Consider the following 16,635-nt stretch of genomic DNA (forward strand, 5'->3'; position numbering starts at 1 on the left):
AAGCTATTACTGTAACCTAGCTGATCAATAAGATCTCCATAGACACAAAGTTTGTACAACACATATTTTGTCTATCTTCCAGGTTCTTTCCCCGTTGTTTCTCACATTTGAAAAGGGTTTTGTTTTTGGAGTTAAGGAATATATTTTTGGATTTTGGATATATTTTTAAAGGAAGTTTGAACTAAATCTGACATGTTTAAAGTAAAGCAACAAATAAAGCTTCATTTTTATTTCTAAATAGTCCTCTGAGCCCATATGCACTCTATAGGTGTAAATGGGGGAAAATCATGGTGGATGGTGGTAGTTCAGTGTTTTTAAATGATGCCCATTTCTCCAAGGTAATCTCTGAATTTGCAAGAAATATTTGGAGTAAAACACTAGTATGGCACAATCTCATTAACTTGCTTTCTAGGAGGCTGGAATTTTGAGCCTAAATACACATATCCAAATCTTATGCACGGGCAAAGTTCCTTTCTCCAGTAGCCATTTTCTTTTATTTTAAAATGTCATAAGCGCCCCTTACACATGAGGCATTTGCATAATACCTCTAAAGGAATGAAGTAAAACATGAGGTTATCCAAACAAGTAAGACTGCAATCCAATATCAAAGAACTGTCAGTTCTCTTTAGGGAGATTATTCATTATATTCAGGAATTATTTTGCATTCATGTGTATGCAAATTGTCAGCATTGTATATGCTTAAAGATCCTCTTCAACCATTTAACCAAATGTACCGAAAGCTTCATGCTAATTAGAAAATGGAAACTGCATCCTCGCTCCAAGTTTTTCTCTCTATTGTTTCCATGCATTCAGAAAGACATCTGAAGATTTATATTTATGTATGCATCAATAATGCAAATAAAAGCAGAATAAGCACAGCAGCACTCCATGTAATAACCATATTTTCACAAATATATTCTAGTTATTAAGAATTTGGGTTGGTTTCAGATGATTTTGGAGATAAAGAAGTTGTATTCTAATTATTTCTGGTTACTTTATTTTTAGGCAAAACTGAAAGAAATATCAGGATTGGATTTGCTATGATTTCTTCTAAAACAATCAAATAATTTATAATAAACTGCCAAAGTTAGACCTGTGCTATGATGCTTAAAAAATAGAATTAACCCTATTGGGAGAAGGAAACAAAATGTATATTATTTCTTATGTAGACATGGTAATCTCCTGATACTGCCTTCTTCTTCGGATCAAAGAACTACCACAATTGTTTTGTTTTGTTTGTTATTATGACTCGGGAGTCTTGATCATGAATCTCTTGAGTCACAATTAGTTATGCCCTAAATTTTAGGAATTATTAAGGCATATAATTAGCACAGGAAAAAATGATTATTGATTGTGTACATATAACTTGACTGGAGATTCTTGTTAAAACACTGTGATACTATATGTATTATTTCCTGTAGAAACATTCCTACAGAATGATTTCTGTACAACTACAATCAATATTCAGCACAGAATCCAATTCCCTGCTCTGCTTTATTTTCACTTAACTGTAGTGCTAAATGAGATCTAATCTGGTTACCTTTTTTGTCTTCATTTTAGCAATTTAGGAATTCATGCTGAGCATTTATGTACCCAGTTATATTAATCATGCTACAAATTCCTCAAGAGGTACTACATTTGCCAATAGTCCCACCAGATTTATCTCTTCTTCTTAACCAAGAGCATTTTAAAACAATTAAAAATCTATTCACCACCAAGTATAGTAATTTTGCGATTATCCCATGAAATTTTATATTTGTAGCAAAAGGAATGAAAAAATCGGTTATATGTAAAAGTTTATGTGGGTATATTGTTATGTACATTTCAGGGAAGGGTAAAAAGCTTTTGAATTCTGGAACTTCCATCATAAAATGATGTGGTCATTAAGTGAATCAACCATGTCAGATTTTATGACATTTTTGCCATGGTCATTAAGTGAATCACAGATAATTGAGCAAATTGGACTCTCCCTATTTACTTTGGAAGTCAGCTGGGAAAATCACAAATGACAATCATGGAACATTACAACCATTGTTTAATACAAGCCAGTTGCCAAGAACCCAAATTGAAATCCCATGATTGCTAGAACACTGCAGAGGTCATAACTGTGATTACTGGTTGCAAACTACTTTTTCAGTGCTGTTGTAATTATAAATACTTGCTAAATGAATGGTTGTGAGTTGATGAATACCTGTATTGCTGCACATTATGGTCCAGTGTTTAGTTACATGCAATTGTATATGTAGGAGAATGTTAAAATATTGGTGTGAAGACCATTCTGGATTAATACTGCTACAAAAATGCTTTTGAAATGTCTAAATTTCGATTGCACGTGGTGTCACGTAACACATAAAATAAATAACTTTAGAAAGAATGAATAAACCCTGAATGCGAGTCTAAATTTGTACACTTAGAAACTGTGCTCTTTATTTACCCTATAGCAAGGAAATCTTATTATTATAGAAATGACATGGACATTATTGTAAAAATGACATAGGCATGATTAGAAAAATATATCTGTGGTATAAATATACTTTTCTGCTGCAAATATCTTTAAAGTTATTAAAAAAAACAATGTATACTATCTTGTACAACAACCATTCCTGCCAGATATTGCTAAGTTAGATCCCCCCTCCTTTTCATTATTTTATAAATAACTCAGTGTGAACATACATATTAGTCTTACCTCATCCTGTTTTTCTCACAACACTCCTATGAGGTGAGTTGGATTGAGAGAGAGTGACTGGCCCAAAGTCACCCAGCCAGCTTTTATGCCTAAAATGGAACTCACAGACTCCTGGTCTAGCCTGGAACCTTAACCATTGGATCAAACTGATTCTCAAAGCAATTATTATCATTGACCACAACTATGTGATGATATCCCCCATCCTTTTCAAAAGAGCAATTCTCATTAAAGGGTGGGACTTAAATCATATGGTTGTGCCAGTCATAAACTCCACATTTATTAGTGAACACATCTGCAATTTTGAGGTGAAAAATTGTTATTTAAAAAAAATAATTTGCTTCTTTGCAATCACAAAAGTCTGCTGCATAGATTTGATATGAATATTTGAAAAATACTTATGGAGCTAGAAATTAGCTTATTTATACAACTGACAAATGGAAATAGCGATATATATTTATTACCTGAAAATTAGCACTCATGCAACAGTGGGAGATATAAGAAGAAATCTGTGATGTTCAATTATTTGCTAAGTAATTGTTTCCTATGTCTTAAAGTAATTCCAATGAAATACATTTAAAAAGGCAGATATTGAATATGGCACACTTATAGATCCCAGAACGAACATCAACAATATTCTCTGTCTCACTTTCCCCAAAGAAGAAAATAAAACACTGATTTAGTTTACTGCATTCATTTTAAAAATAATAAAAATATCCATTCAGGATAAAGGATGGGAGAGGGAAATTAAAACTCTGATAGCCTACCACAGTTTAAGCAGGACAAATCACTTATGAAAACAGAAATAAAAACAGGAAAAAATGGCTGAATCCATTTACTTGCTACGTGACAAATTATCATTCCTCATAGGAACATGATCTATGAGAACATGGAATGGATAAGGGAATTTTGTTTTTGTTTTTAAATTTTCTCTCCTACAGCAGCTTCTTTACCTTCTCTAAATTAGTGAAAATAATGAAGTCTTTTGGTCATGAGAAATTAGAAGTTAGCAAAAAATTAATAAAACTTGCCCTGCCCTTTTGAGATAGCTCTGAATAGAAAGGGTTCTGACTAAAATCCCATTCAAACAATGATGCCAGTCTCTGAAACAAACTCTAGATTCAATCTTGTCATTTTTTTTACTCAATCTTCAAAATGCAGCCATAGACTCAAGATGAATGGACAAAACTACAAATGCCACAGTGGAACAACTACCATGTTTCTCTAACAATACAGCTTCCACCAATAGGAAGGCCCAGCATGATTTCCAGGCATGAGTTCAAATTAAGCCCCGTCCCCAAAATTTAGGTCTATTTAAACCATGCGTTTCCCCGCCATTTCTCACATCGTTAGTTAGAACTACATGGGGTGAAGAGAAATGTGGGGGGAAGAGCGGTGGGGGGGGGGATGGGGAGAAAACTTGCCTTTAGGAGTGCCCTGCAGGTAGCTATGATAGAATTCCCCGGTAGCCGATAGAAGCTCCCGAAGGCAGAGTCCCCAGCCGCTTCAGGGTGTGGCGTGGCTACCCGTGTCCCCTCGCCTTTAGGCAGTCTCGGGCAATGGAAGCTCCCCAAGTGCAGTCACCAGCCACTTCGATCGGCCGGTAGAAGCAGCCTCGCGGCGAGGGGAGTGTGTGTGTGCACTCGCCCCGAGGCCGCTTCTACCGGCTGATCGAAGTGGCTGTTCACTGTATTTGGGGAGCTTCCATTGCCCGAAAGAGACTGCCTAAAGGCGAAGGGACACGGGTAGCCACGCCACGCCCTGAAGCGGCTGGGGACTCTGCCTTCAAGGGAGTTTTTGTCTGCCAATAGAAGCGGCCTTATGGCGAGGGGAGTGTGTGTGTGTGCGCTTGCCCTTAGGCCGCTTCGACTGGCTGATCGAAGTGGCTGTTGACCGTATTTGAGAAGCTTTCATCGCCCAAAAGAGACTGCCTAAAGGCGAGGGGACATGGGCAGCCACACCACGCCCTGAAGCAGCTGGGACTCTGCCTTCGGGGAGCTTTTGTCGGCCGATAGAAGCAGCCTGGCGGCGAAGTATGTGCATATGGGCCGCTCTAGGTGGGGGAAGAAATTAAGTCACCCCCAAAAAGACGGCCTAGCCGTTTTTTCAGGGGTCAAAAAAAAAATAAGGCCCGGCCTTATTTTGTGAGTAACACGGTAATGAAGTTCAAAACCTCAGCAGCATGGATTACATTATCACATTTGATAAATTAATTAAAAGTTGTAAATTGATTAAAAATGGTAAACTGATTAAAATTCAGAATCGATCAAAAATGTGCTGCCATGAATATTCTTATATGCTTAATTTCTAAATGTGAGCTTTGATGCATTCTTCTTCCTTTTTCTGCCTTTCATTCAACTTCTACATATCATCCAGTCAATGCATTTGGAAGAATCTTTTGTTTTTCTTCTGTGTACCTATGCTCCAATAATACCTAAACCCTCGTCATGATGCATGGAATAATGGTATTGAAATAAATATATAGAAGATACCGTAGTTGCCTATCTACATTCAATTGGAACAGATAACAGCTCGCTGGACTTTCAAAAAACCTAGTGTTTCCTCATGGATAGACAAATGACAATGCCAGAGATTAGTCTTGCAAAGCTCATACTATACTATAGTGTGATAACTACACTTTACTATTGTAACTATTCTATCTATTCCTTGAGTATATTATACAGAACAAACCATATGGTCTGTTTTGCAAAATTCAGAGCACCTGGAAGATTACTGATGTAAATAGAGTGCTGGACTGATTAACAAGGAATTTTTTTTTTCCACACATTCAGTGTTACTGGCATTAGTATCTCACTGGCTATCGGTAATTGTTGCTCTTTATCAGCAACTTCTATCTTGTTAGCTTGTTTGTGAAAAGACTTTGGATTAGCTGGTTCAGTTAATTGATTCTCAGACTAGAATTAAAGTGTTAAGCTATGCAGTTATACATAGCTTTATTTTGACAATCAGAAATTGATTTTTAGAACCTTCTAAACTTTTGTCTGAACAAAGACTACAAAGAATTAATAGGCATTGTGGAAATAGCTGCAAAACTCATTTTATGGATCTTTGTTGCAAAATCCATGTGAATATATCACTCTGATGCATTATGGTATTTGAATTTTTATGGTATTCTTAACAATCTTGAATACCCTGCTTCAATTTAGAGAGATAATGTGAATCAAAGAAGCATTTTCTTTACATTACAAACCATTTCTGGGTTCTATGAATAATAAAGAATGGAAAAACAATCCATCTCAAATATTTTCAAATTTACCTATGAATTATATCGAACATAACATTGGTCTTCATTACTTTATTGAATTACTGTAAGACCTTTTTCATTTGAATTCTGAAAAATATGTGATTGAATATAATTTTCTTTAAAAAACTTTTTAAAGAAAAGAACATGTTCTGTCTTGTATTTTATACAAATCTACGCTATAGATAGAAGTGAATAGTATTATACCCTATTCTTTCCATAATCTTAGGAAAGCTGCATATTAGAAAATATATACTTTTCGCATCAAAAAATCATAAACATTGGAAATTATGAACACATATATAAAAAAATGAAACTAATGTAGAAAAGAATATTTACATATGTCAAACCAAACTTTGAACACATATTTGCATTGTTTGACCTAGACATAAGCAGCTATCTGATTTCTTTATTGTGGATTATATGCCAATCTTTTTAGCAGGCAAGTATTTGGGAGCTCAATGGTCACATTTTATCCCCTTTCACACAGTAGTAAGTAACAGTAGATTATAAAAAAACGAGTAAGGTAATCTATTACATTACACTCTTTTTTCTAGACAATGATTTATTGTTATTCTCATGACGTATCTCGTGAACCTGGTTCCAAATTATCTTCTGTGTGCAATTCATAACATATCATAAGATCTAGTTTTATAGAGATCACTAGTTTCCCATGGTTTATGTTTTCCTTTAGAATCATCTGGCAGAGATTACTCTCTCCTGGTTCTCTTCTTCCATCCTCATTCAAAATGTGATGATAGGAAACTACTATTTGACATCTCACTCACGATATATACAGTGGTGGGATTCAAATATTTTTACTGCCGGTTCTGTGGGCATGGCTTGGAGGGCGTGGCAGGGGAAGGATACTGTAAAATATCCAGTCAGAGGTGGTATTTGCTGGTTTCTGAACTACTCAAAATTTCCACTACCGGTTCTTCAGAACGAGTCAGAACCTAATGAATACTACCTCTGGATCTAAGATGTCTCACAGAGTTCAACCTTGTCCCCTATGCTGGAGATTTGACTGAAGAGGACTACTCCAGAATACTCCAGAATTAAGATCTCAGTTGAAGAATGATCCATGACCTTCAGTTATAAATGGATTTGCAGATAGTATACCAACTATGATTCTTTCTGAACTTGTTGGATAGGTTAAAAGGGTTGTATGACTTGCTACAACTATCTTTACTGTAATGCGGTCAAAGTAAAATTATACTTGAAAAATGTCCAGAAATTAGAATTGATACAAAATGCAGCAGTCAAACTGCTTCCTAGCACAAAAAAAAAAAAAAAATGTGCTGAAAAAGCTACAATGATTGGCAATTGCCTACTGCTCTAGGTATTCTATAAGGAGTAATTTTTAAACCACTAATTGTCTTAGGAATTCTTTTTCCTCTACAAATCTGCTTAGATGAGCAGGAGAGGTTCTTCTGCCTCTTCCACCTCTACAAACTCAGCTATCTAATATGTAAGAGAGGCGTTATCCTGGGTGATTCTGATTCCAGAATCTTATCCTTAGGGAAGTTAATTTGGGCTCCTTTTCTCCCAATTTTATATTACTGCCTTGTTTTCTATTTTGTTATAAACCACACAGAGTGCTTAAATAAGCAAAATGTCAAGGTATACATTTGTGGAGTTCACTTATTTCTTTTTCAAGAAAAGATTGGACAAACATTTGTTTTGCTCTCCAAGCTTGGTTCTTCAGCAGCCAATACCCAGATAAGCAGAAGATTAGAAAGGAGAAATCTTTACCCTTACCCTTACATATCATCATCATCTTCACCCTCAACAAAAAAAATCCCTAATCAAAGAACTACCAAGGAGAAAAACACACTCCCACTAACACTGTTAGGGCAAACTACTTTATATAAAAAAGGAGGAAACAACTCACTGTCTCGGATGATATTACTTGGGTGGGTAATGCAATATCTGCAAGCAAGCAAACAAACAAACAAGCTCAGAGAATATTAAAGACTCTAGAATTCAACTCTGAGTCACACATGTTTTCATCCACTGTAAGAAAAAACTTTTAAAAGCATAAATAATGGTATGATGTGCAATGCTTCCATGTATTCATGTGAAGTGTTAATACCATTTTATAATGCCTTGGTAGGACCACACTTGGAATACTGCATCCAGTTTTGGTTGCCATGATGTAAAAAATAAAAACTATTAAGACTCTAGAAAGAGTGCAGAGAAGAGCAATAAAGATGACTAGGGGACTGTAGGCTAAAACATATAAAGAACAGTTGCTGGAATTGGGAATGTCTAGTTTAATAAATAGAAGGAGTAGGGGTGACATGATAACAGTGTTCCAATATCTCAGGGATTGCCATAAAGAAGCAGGACAAGCTATTCTCCAAAGCACCTGAAGGCAGAATCAAGGAGAGAAGCAACCTAACTAAGGAGAAATTTCCTGACAATTAGAGTAATTAATCTGTGGAACAACTTGTCTCCAGAAGCTGAGAATGCTTCAACACTGGAGGTTTTGAAGAAGAGATTGGACAACTATTTGTCTGAAATGGTATCAGTTTGCTACTTGAGCAGGGGATTGGACTAGAAGGCTTCCAAGGTACCTTCCAATTTCTATTCTATTCTATTCTATTCTATTCTATTCTATTCTATTCTATTCTATTCTATTCTTTTTCTGTTGAATTTCATATTTGTTTGTTCCTCTTTTACAGGTTTGTAGCTTTGTGTATACTTTGTAAACACTTATTGTACAGGAGCAAGGGACACATTGTGACATGCTGCAATCTTTATAAAATATATAGCATCTTGCCAACTGAAAAATAGAATAGAAGAGTAGAAATAGAAGAATAGAAATCTGTAGAATAGAAATCCTTTAACTAAAGGATTGCCTTTATACTTTACTTTAAGCAAAATTTATGAACTCAAAATCAGAGGAAAATGTCTCTTTGAAGTCCTTTCATAAAGTAAACATTATGAAATTTAAAAAGATATATATTTTGGGGGCATCAAATACACTGGACTATTTAACCAGTGTACATATTTCTTTATTATTACATCAATTAGATTCAATCTTTCTTGTTTGCATTAAGTGACAGCTACAATGATCAACCATGTGAATATAGAATAAGTAGCACTATAATGCCCTACATTAGGCTTTGATGTTTTCAACCATTTTCCAGTGAATATTTTGTGTGACACTATATATTTGAAATCTATATAATAATAATTGGAAATCATTGCAATTTTATCACAAAACTAAAAATAAAAAGTGACTGTATTATAGGTCAGAAACAAATACATTGTCCTATTTGTTTTGAGAAAAATAATATAAATTTAAATTTAAAATTACATTTAAATAATATGCCATTGGCTGTTACCCATAATAATATGATGGCTACATTTTCTAGCAATCTTGTCCTTCAAAACAAAAATCAGTACACACAAGCTTAGCACCAAAGCTGTATTTGCAATAAAACTGAAGTGGGTCACACTATATAAACAAGCACTATGTTGTAAAAAAAGGGGGGGAAGGCAATGCAAAACAGTAAATTGAAAGGGCTTGGGCAAACAAAGGCTTGCAAGTGAAAATGTTACAGCTGTTGCTCTACTCATTTCACCAACGGGTTTTTCTGGTGGAGAGATTCTCCCATAGGCTAACACTGTTCTATATTAACTAATCAATACATTGAACCGAAATGTTTTAAACAGGCCAGTCAACCATTAGATAATGCAGCCAGGAGGTAGATCAAGACAGGACTCAGCCTACAATGATTAAATGTCCACAATCACTCTAAGTCCAGCCCCCCTCCTTGAATTCCCATTGACTCTTACCGAGTGCCAATTTAATGCTAATCATTAGTTGACCAGATTCTTATGTATAGGTTTGAACAATAAACCTTCTCAACTTGAACTTAACATCCTGATTCTTTGTGACTGACACCAGGAGACATATTTCCTCATAAGGCCCTGATCTTATGTTTTCACAAATTAGCAGGCTGTGGATTAGGGTTAGGTGATTATGTATTCTGCTTTTTGTTATCAAGATTTAGTTGGTTATCCTTCCCTCAAAGTACTGTCTACATTACGGTTCTTTGGTTTTCTGTTATTACTTCCTTTGGACTTTTTAAAAATTCTAATCTGAAAGCTACCAAAGAGTTATTTTATTTATTGAAACAACATACAAGTTGGAAAATAAAGGAAGTAGGGATCTTTAAGGGAAGGACTTTGGCTTGAAAAGATTTGCCTTTCAATAACAAGTAAGAGACTATTAGAAAGGCCACAGCCATTATAGAAGATACTGTTGGGGGTGGGGGGGTAGCATGAAGAAAAATACATAAGAGAAACAAATGTTTTTCTTTATGTCAGTTCAGTCACACAATAAATGTTTTATGACAACCATAGATCTCTGGCAGACTTTGCTAATAGATACTAGTACAGCGCAAATCCTCCAGTGGGTGCTTTCCTTCATGAGGTTTGAATGAAGCATTTCTTTACAGCAACCCTGGGAAGTATCTTAGAACCACCTTTGCTTCTAAGGATGAAGCAATGTTGCTTTGCTTTCTTCTGCTTTTCAGTCTTGACAAATACTATAAAAAGGCTTACTTGGCCTATTCTGCCAACTTTGGTCCAAAGCTTTAGTGAGTGCTGTAAAATGGCAACCATTTATCTTCTCCTATGCTTATCCTGCTTTGACAAATAGCGCGTGAAGACATGCCACTCACCTTCTTTGGCTATTTTTACATTAAATTTTTGTGATAAATTTTGGGGAATTAAACTTGTCATCTCCTCCAGGATTCACTTGCCAGAGCCAGAAAACGCCTCTTCTCATTTTGGCTGGTGATAGATAGGAGGCAGAAGGAAGGTTTGAATCAATGCACATTTGGTTAAAGGACATCACATCAGGTGCACTGATGATGTTACCTAGTTTGGTAATGAAATGTCTCCAAGAAACAACCAAACTAAGAGGGCACGAAGGATTCCATGGAAATCACAGGTTTTTTTATTTTATTTTGAAGAACAAAAATTCATATTCCACAAACATAATCTGACTCTTGATAAATCTGTCACAGAACTATGAAATAGTTTTCTGGCCAAATGTTTCCAGATAGAGTGGCTTCAGCAATTACAGAGTGCAATAGAGCCAATATTGCACCCCCCACCCTCCTCAGACCAGCATCAATTACCATATGCTGGACAGCTTCAGCAAGTGCTCTTGAAATTCAAGTACTTTGGACAATCCTCCATCATTTTCTGAAGCTGCCCAGCCACAAAATTTTCTGGCTGGAATATGGAAAAATATTTACTAGGCCTAAGTGAGATAACTTACAGATTTCCTGTGACACAGAGATTTGTGACAATAAAGCAACATTATTTTCTTTATAAAAACAAAGCCACAATGTTATTTGCTTGTCAAAACACTGAACATGTAGAAACCCCTGGGAGAATTTGAAGAAGATTTATGTTTGTGACAGTGCAGGTGCACACATACATCTTACACATAAACTGTTTAGAGCACGTCTTCTGAAAGGTGGAGATATGTTAGCTCATTTGAACTTCATGAAAAGAACTTTGCAAGAGCTACATCAAAAGGAACTGATATTTTCAGAGCTGCATCAAGTTTACATCATTCTTTCCTCATTGGATGAAAGTTATAATGATTACGTATCTTCATTGGAAGTCCTGACCAGAGATAAACTGACATTGACTGACATAACCAGAAGGTTGTTAGAAGAAGCAAGAAGACAGCTGGATAGGGATCAACTGAGAAAGAAACAACCACAAGAAGATTTGTCTTCAACTGCCTATACTGTTAGGAAATGTTTTTCTTGTGGGGCTAGGGGACATATGGCTAAATTCTGTAAGAAGGGAAAACGACAGAATACTGGTAATCACCAGAAGGCTAAGAAGGTTAGTTTAGCTATGTCTAGCAATTCAACTGTAAACCATGATTTGTGGGTAGTTGACAGTGGAGTATCGCACTGCATTACAAGAAATAAGAGAGGTTTATAAAGATGTCTACGAATAAGCAACATGTATCATTGGCAAATGGATGGAAGATGAAAGCGTCTGGTGAAGGTACTGCATATTGTTCATGTATAAACGAGCATTTAACTATATTATATGTACCTAAACTGAAATTTAATTTGATATCAGTAAGGGCTTTAGTTAATATTGGTTATGTAGTAACCTTTAGGGTAGATAACTGTATAATAGAGAAAGGGTAAAAGTGTTACTGCTACTTTAGAGAATGATTTATATGTGATACATGATGACCAGTTGCAGATGGCTAATTCAGTTTATAACACTGTTAAGCCACATGATGAATGTATACATTTATTGCATAGACGTCTGGGGCACATTAATTTCAAAAGGCTCAAACAAACTGTTGAATTGTCAGATAGAGTAAAATTAAAACCCTGTAGCAAGTATCTAAACTGTAATGCCTGTCGTCAGGAGAAAAGGAAGGTTACTCCAGCAAACAGACAAAATGGGTTTAAGACCAAAGAACCTTTAGAGGTTGTGTTTGCTGACATAATTGGTCCTAAGAGACCCAGTTTGGGAGGTGCCTGCTATGTTTTGAGTATAATGGACCATTACTCACGGTACAGTTTCTGCTATCTCATGAAAAACAAAACAGAAACATTCCAACATTTCTTTAACTGGCTAAGATTTGCTGAGAGAAAAATGAAAAGTAAAGTAATTTCTTTAGTTACTGATAACGGGACTGAGCTTATTAACAATAGATTCCAAACTATGTTAAAATTGGTTGATGTTGAGTATAAACGTTCTGCACCTTACAGACCACAACATAACTCGCTTATAGAATCAAGAGGGCAAACGTTACAAGCCATGGCTCGCACTATGTTATCTGATTCAGGTTTGCCTGAAACACTGTGGGATGAAGCCATAATGTGTAGTAACCATGTTTCAAACAATGTTGTGTACACAACAACTGGAGAATTGCCATTCACTTACTGGCATGGCAGAAAGCCAAATTTTAGCTATCTACATACATTTGGAGCTCCAGCATGGGTGCATATTCCCTCACAAGTAAGACTGAAAGGGCAACATAGAGCTAGGAAGTTATTTTTCGTAGGTTACGAAGCCAACCATAGATCGTTTAGATTCTGGGATTCAGGCACAGCTCATGTTTATTGTAGCACTAGTGGAAAATTTCTTGAGCATGTTGGGTGGCATAAACTGGAACAGGAATGCAACAATGACTTTATTATTGACACCCAAGTAGTCCCTAATGATGAAATAGTAAAACCATCAATAGCCATTAAAGAGGAAGAACAGGCACAAGAGGAGAAGAACAGGCACAGGAGGAGATAGAAAAACAGGAGCAGGTGGAACAGGAAAGTCCACCAGTAAGTCCTGTATTACCAAGACGTTCAACTCGAGTAACACAACCACCTGATAGAGATCAGGCTAATGTTGTATGCCAAGTGAATACAGTTCCAAATAACTATAATGAACTGAAACTGTATCCTGCTAAGGATCAGGCTGCTTGGCAGGAAGCAATGGATAAGGAACTGAAATCCTTACAAAGACTGGAGGTATATGAAAATGTCAAGTTACCACCAGGTAAACATGCCATAGAGTGTAAATGGATTTATAAACTTTTTTTTTTAAACAAATTTTATTAGTTTTTACAAAACAATACACAAACAAACAAAGCATGATAACATAAAAGATCTTTTCTAAAAAAAAACAAAAAACAATAGAACATACAGAATAATTCCAAATTATAATATATATATTTACGTTATCTGTTCAACTTCGTATCTTATCTCAACTTCTCTTTATTTCCCTCTTTCATTCTATTATTCAAATTATATTTCTTGCTAATTAAAATTTTATTGCTTTTCAAGAACAATACACAGACAAACAAAACGTAGAACATAAAAACATAAAACATCTTTTCTGAAAGTTGCTTGATCCCGGGTTAAAACTCTTCATACAGACACAAATTCAAAAATCATATTCATTTTATATACCATTCCATATCTTATTACCATTTTCAATTTTCTATATAGCTTCTTCCCTCTTTTATCTTTCTTAATTTTATTTTATTTATCTCATCTCAGTTCAAATCATAATACTTATCATTCTTTGTCTGTTCTATTTCCAGCTATCCTTAAATGGATTTATAAACTTAAGACAGGTGTGGATGGGACTGTTACCCATAAAGCCAGGTTAGTAGCACAAAGGTTCAATCAGACAGCAAACGACTACGATGAGGTATTTGCGCCTAGTCTGAAGGTTACAACATTGCAAGCAGCATTAGTGTGGGCAGCTAAGGAGAAATACATTATAAATCATTTAGATGTAGAGATGGCCTATCTGCATGCACCGTTGCAACACACTATATATTTAAAAAAACCTTTAGGTCTCAAAAATGATAATACAACTGATTGCTGGAAATTAAAAAAGAGTCTTTATGGTTTGAATAAATCAGAATATGAGTGGAACCAATGTATAGTTAAAGCTTTAACTAAGATAGGTTTTTTAGCTGGCATGGCTGATCCATGTTTGTTTAAAATAGAAAGTAATGGTATAATGTCATTGCTGCTATTACTGATGACATAGCATTAATCAACAAAACTGAACAAGAAGCTATTAAAATAATCTCACGGTTAGAGAAGAAATTTAAGATAAAACAATTAAGAGAAATCAAACAATATCTTGGTTTAAAGATGCATAGAACTAGGGGAGGATACAAGATCTCACAGGCAGATAAAATTAACCAATTACTAAAAAGTTTTAAAATGGAATTTTGTAAGCCAGCTAAAACACCAATGAGCCAGGAGTTTAGCCATAGTGATTTTCAAAGTCCTATTTTTGAGAAGAACATTTATCAGTCTTTGATTGGTAGTTTATCTTATCTCAGTAATTGGTCAAGGCCAGATATCACATACACTGTTTATCAATTAGCGAGATTTAACGCTGAGCTGACTGAAAGGCACTGGCAAGCTGCTAAGCATGTGTTAAGATATCTGAAACAAACAATGCATTATGCATTGTATTTGGAGCCAAAAGATGAACTTAATTTAACTGCATATGCTGATGCAAGTTTTGCTACAGACATAAATACACGAAAATTTACATCAGGTGCTGTAGTATTATTGGGAAAAGCATTGATTGGATGGAGGTCTATTAGATAGAAACATCTAAGTTTGTCAACAATGGAGGCTGAATTCTCATGCTTGTCTTTATTATGTACAGATTTAGTTTTGTATAAACAATTACTAATTGACATGGGAATTGATGTAACAGATTCTATTGTTTTTTATGAAGATAACCAATCAGCAATACAGATTGCTTCAAATCTCGCTGTAAAGACAAGATCAAAACACACAGATTTAAAATATTTAAATGTGAGACAATGTGTTCAAAGTAAGATGATTAAGCTGGAATACTGTATGTCAGAAAATAACATCGCAGATCATTTTACAAAAGCCCAAGGCTCTGTAAAGCATAAGGCTTGCTGTGAGGATTATAGACTTAGAATGTAAGGTTGTGTATATTGTCCTACCCAAAGGGGAAAATGTTAGGAATGGAAGTCACCTAACAGTTGAGTTGGAGATATATAAACCAGGATAGACATTTAATACCGTCTCTCTAAGGGAATGCTAAAATTGTAATTGGGTGTGGTTCCTCAAAGGGCCATAAGATGGAGCCAGAAACCTGGGTTGTTTCGTCCTGTTGTTGCTAGTTGCTAGTTGGTCAATGTTCTGAAGTTCACTGTTTCCTGAATATTTCCCTATTGACTGTTGCTGATCATAGTTCTTCTTGGATTTGATGTAAGTCTGTTACTGAACTGTTTATGCTACTGGACTTTGATTTTGGATTATCCCTGGATTGAAAACTGACTGCTGTAAACATGTGTGACTTGGACTGTTTGTTGGACTTTGCTTAACCGTTTACTGGAAGTAAAACCTACATTTTACTATACAGTGTAGCTGTGTGCTGTGTGTGTGTTATTCAACATTACTCTCACTACATCTCCCTGTGTGCACTCATTCTCCTAACGGGGAATTACCTCAACAAAGCACACATAACATTGTAAGTTAGACATACAAAATACATTGCTTCAAACCTCTTATAGTCAAACTAATCACCCTTGAACCCCCTAGCATGTGTCTTCTGAACTCTTTCAAGATGATGTCTTCAGCAATACTCTGAAAAGATGCTTAGAAGGGAAGCTGAGATTTGTATTTCTGGCCCAAATTCAAAGCCACCCAAATTGTTCCACTGAACAAATTACTTATTCCAGTGAAGCAAATATAGCCACCTCGAGGGGATGACTCACTTAATCAAAATAAATCTATTTTTATCTTTATTTATTTGTAACGTAGTTAGGTTTACTTTAAAACTGAAATTTACAATGTAATAAAGCAAATTGATAAACTTAGTTCTATTTACCTAGCCCATCAAACACCCAGAAACAGAGAAATTCAAGAAGTTTTAACATGTACTGGTTATAAAAAAAATTACACACATAAAAATATTATACTCTACACACACACACACACACACACACACACACACACACACACACACACACAAGGACTAGAAAAGTATCTTTGTCCTGTATCACTAAACCTTGTACAAGAAACTAACAAGAAACATTATCTCTGAAAATAGGCAACATGGAGCAATACTTCAAGTCATCAGAAAATCTATCAGATATAATTTCTTTAGAAGAATG

At 35.4% G+C, this 16,635-nt stretch overlaps 1 protein-coding gene across 4 annotated transcripts in view; it reads right to left on the reverse strand.

Moving 5' to 3' along the window:
* ATRNL1 (attractin like 1) overlaps positions 1-16,635 on the reverse strand; it is a 530,678-nt gene that overhangs the window by 197,770 nt on the left and 316,273 nt on the right. Inside the window, exon 27 of one of the 4 annotated variants that reach the window (XM_087964476.1) lies at positions 7,840-7,877. The exons of the other annotated variants lie outside the window; for them this stretch is intronic. Within the exon in view, the coding sequence (XP_087820602.1) occupies positions 7,854-7,877 (24 nt within the window). The 3' untranslated portion in view covers positions 7,840-7,853. The remainder of the gene's footprint in view (positions 1-7,839; positions 7,878-16,635) is intronic. 4 annotated transcript variants of the gene reach the window in all.

Source organism: Notechis scutatus, chromosome 4, assembly GCF_049901735.1.
Source record: "Notechis scutatus isolate UNSWTSFEM ecotype Mainland chromosome 4, rNotScu1.2, whole genome shotgun sequence".
Classification (NCBI taxonomy): Eukaryota; Metazoa; Chordata; class Lepidosauria; order Squamata; family Elapidae; genus Notechis; species Notechis scutatus.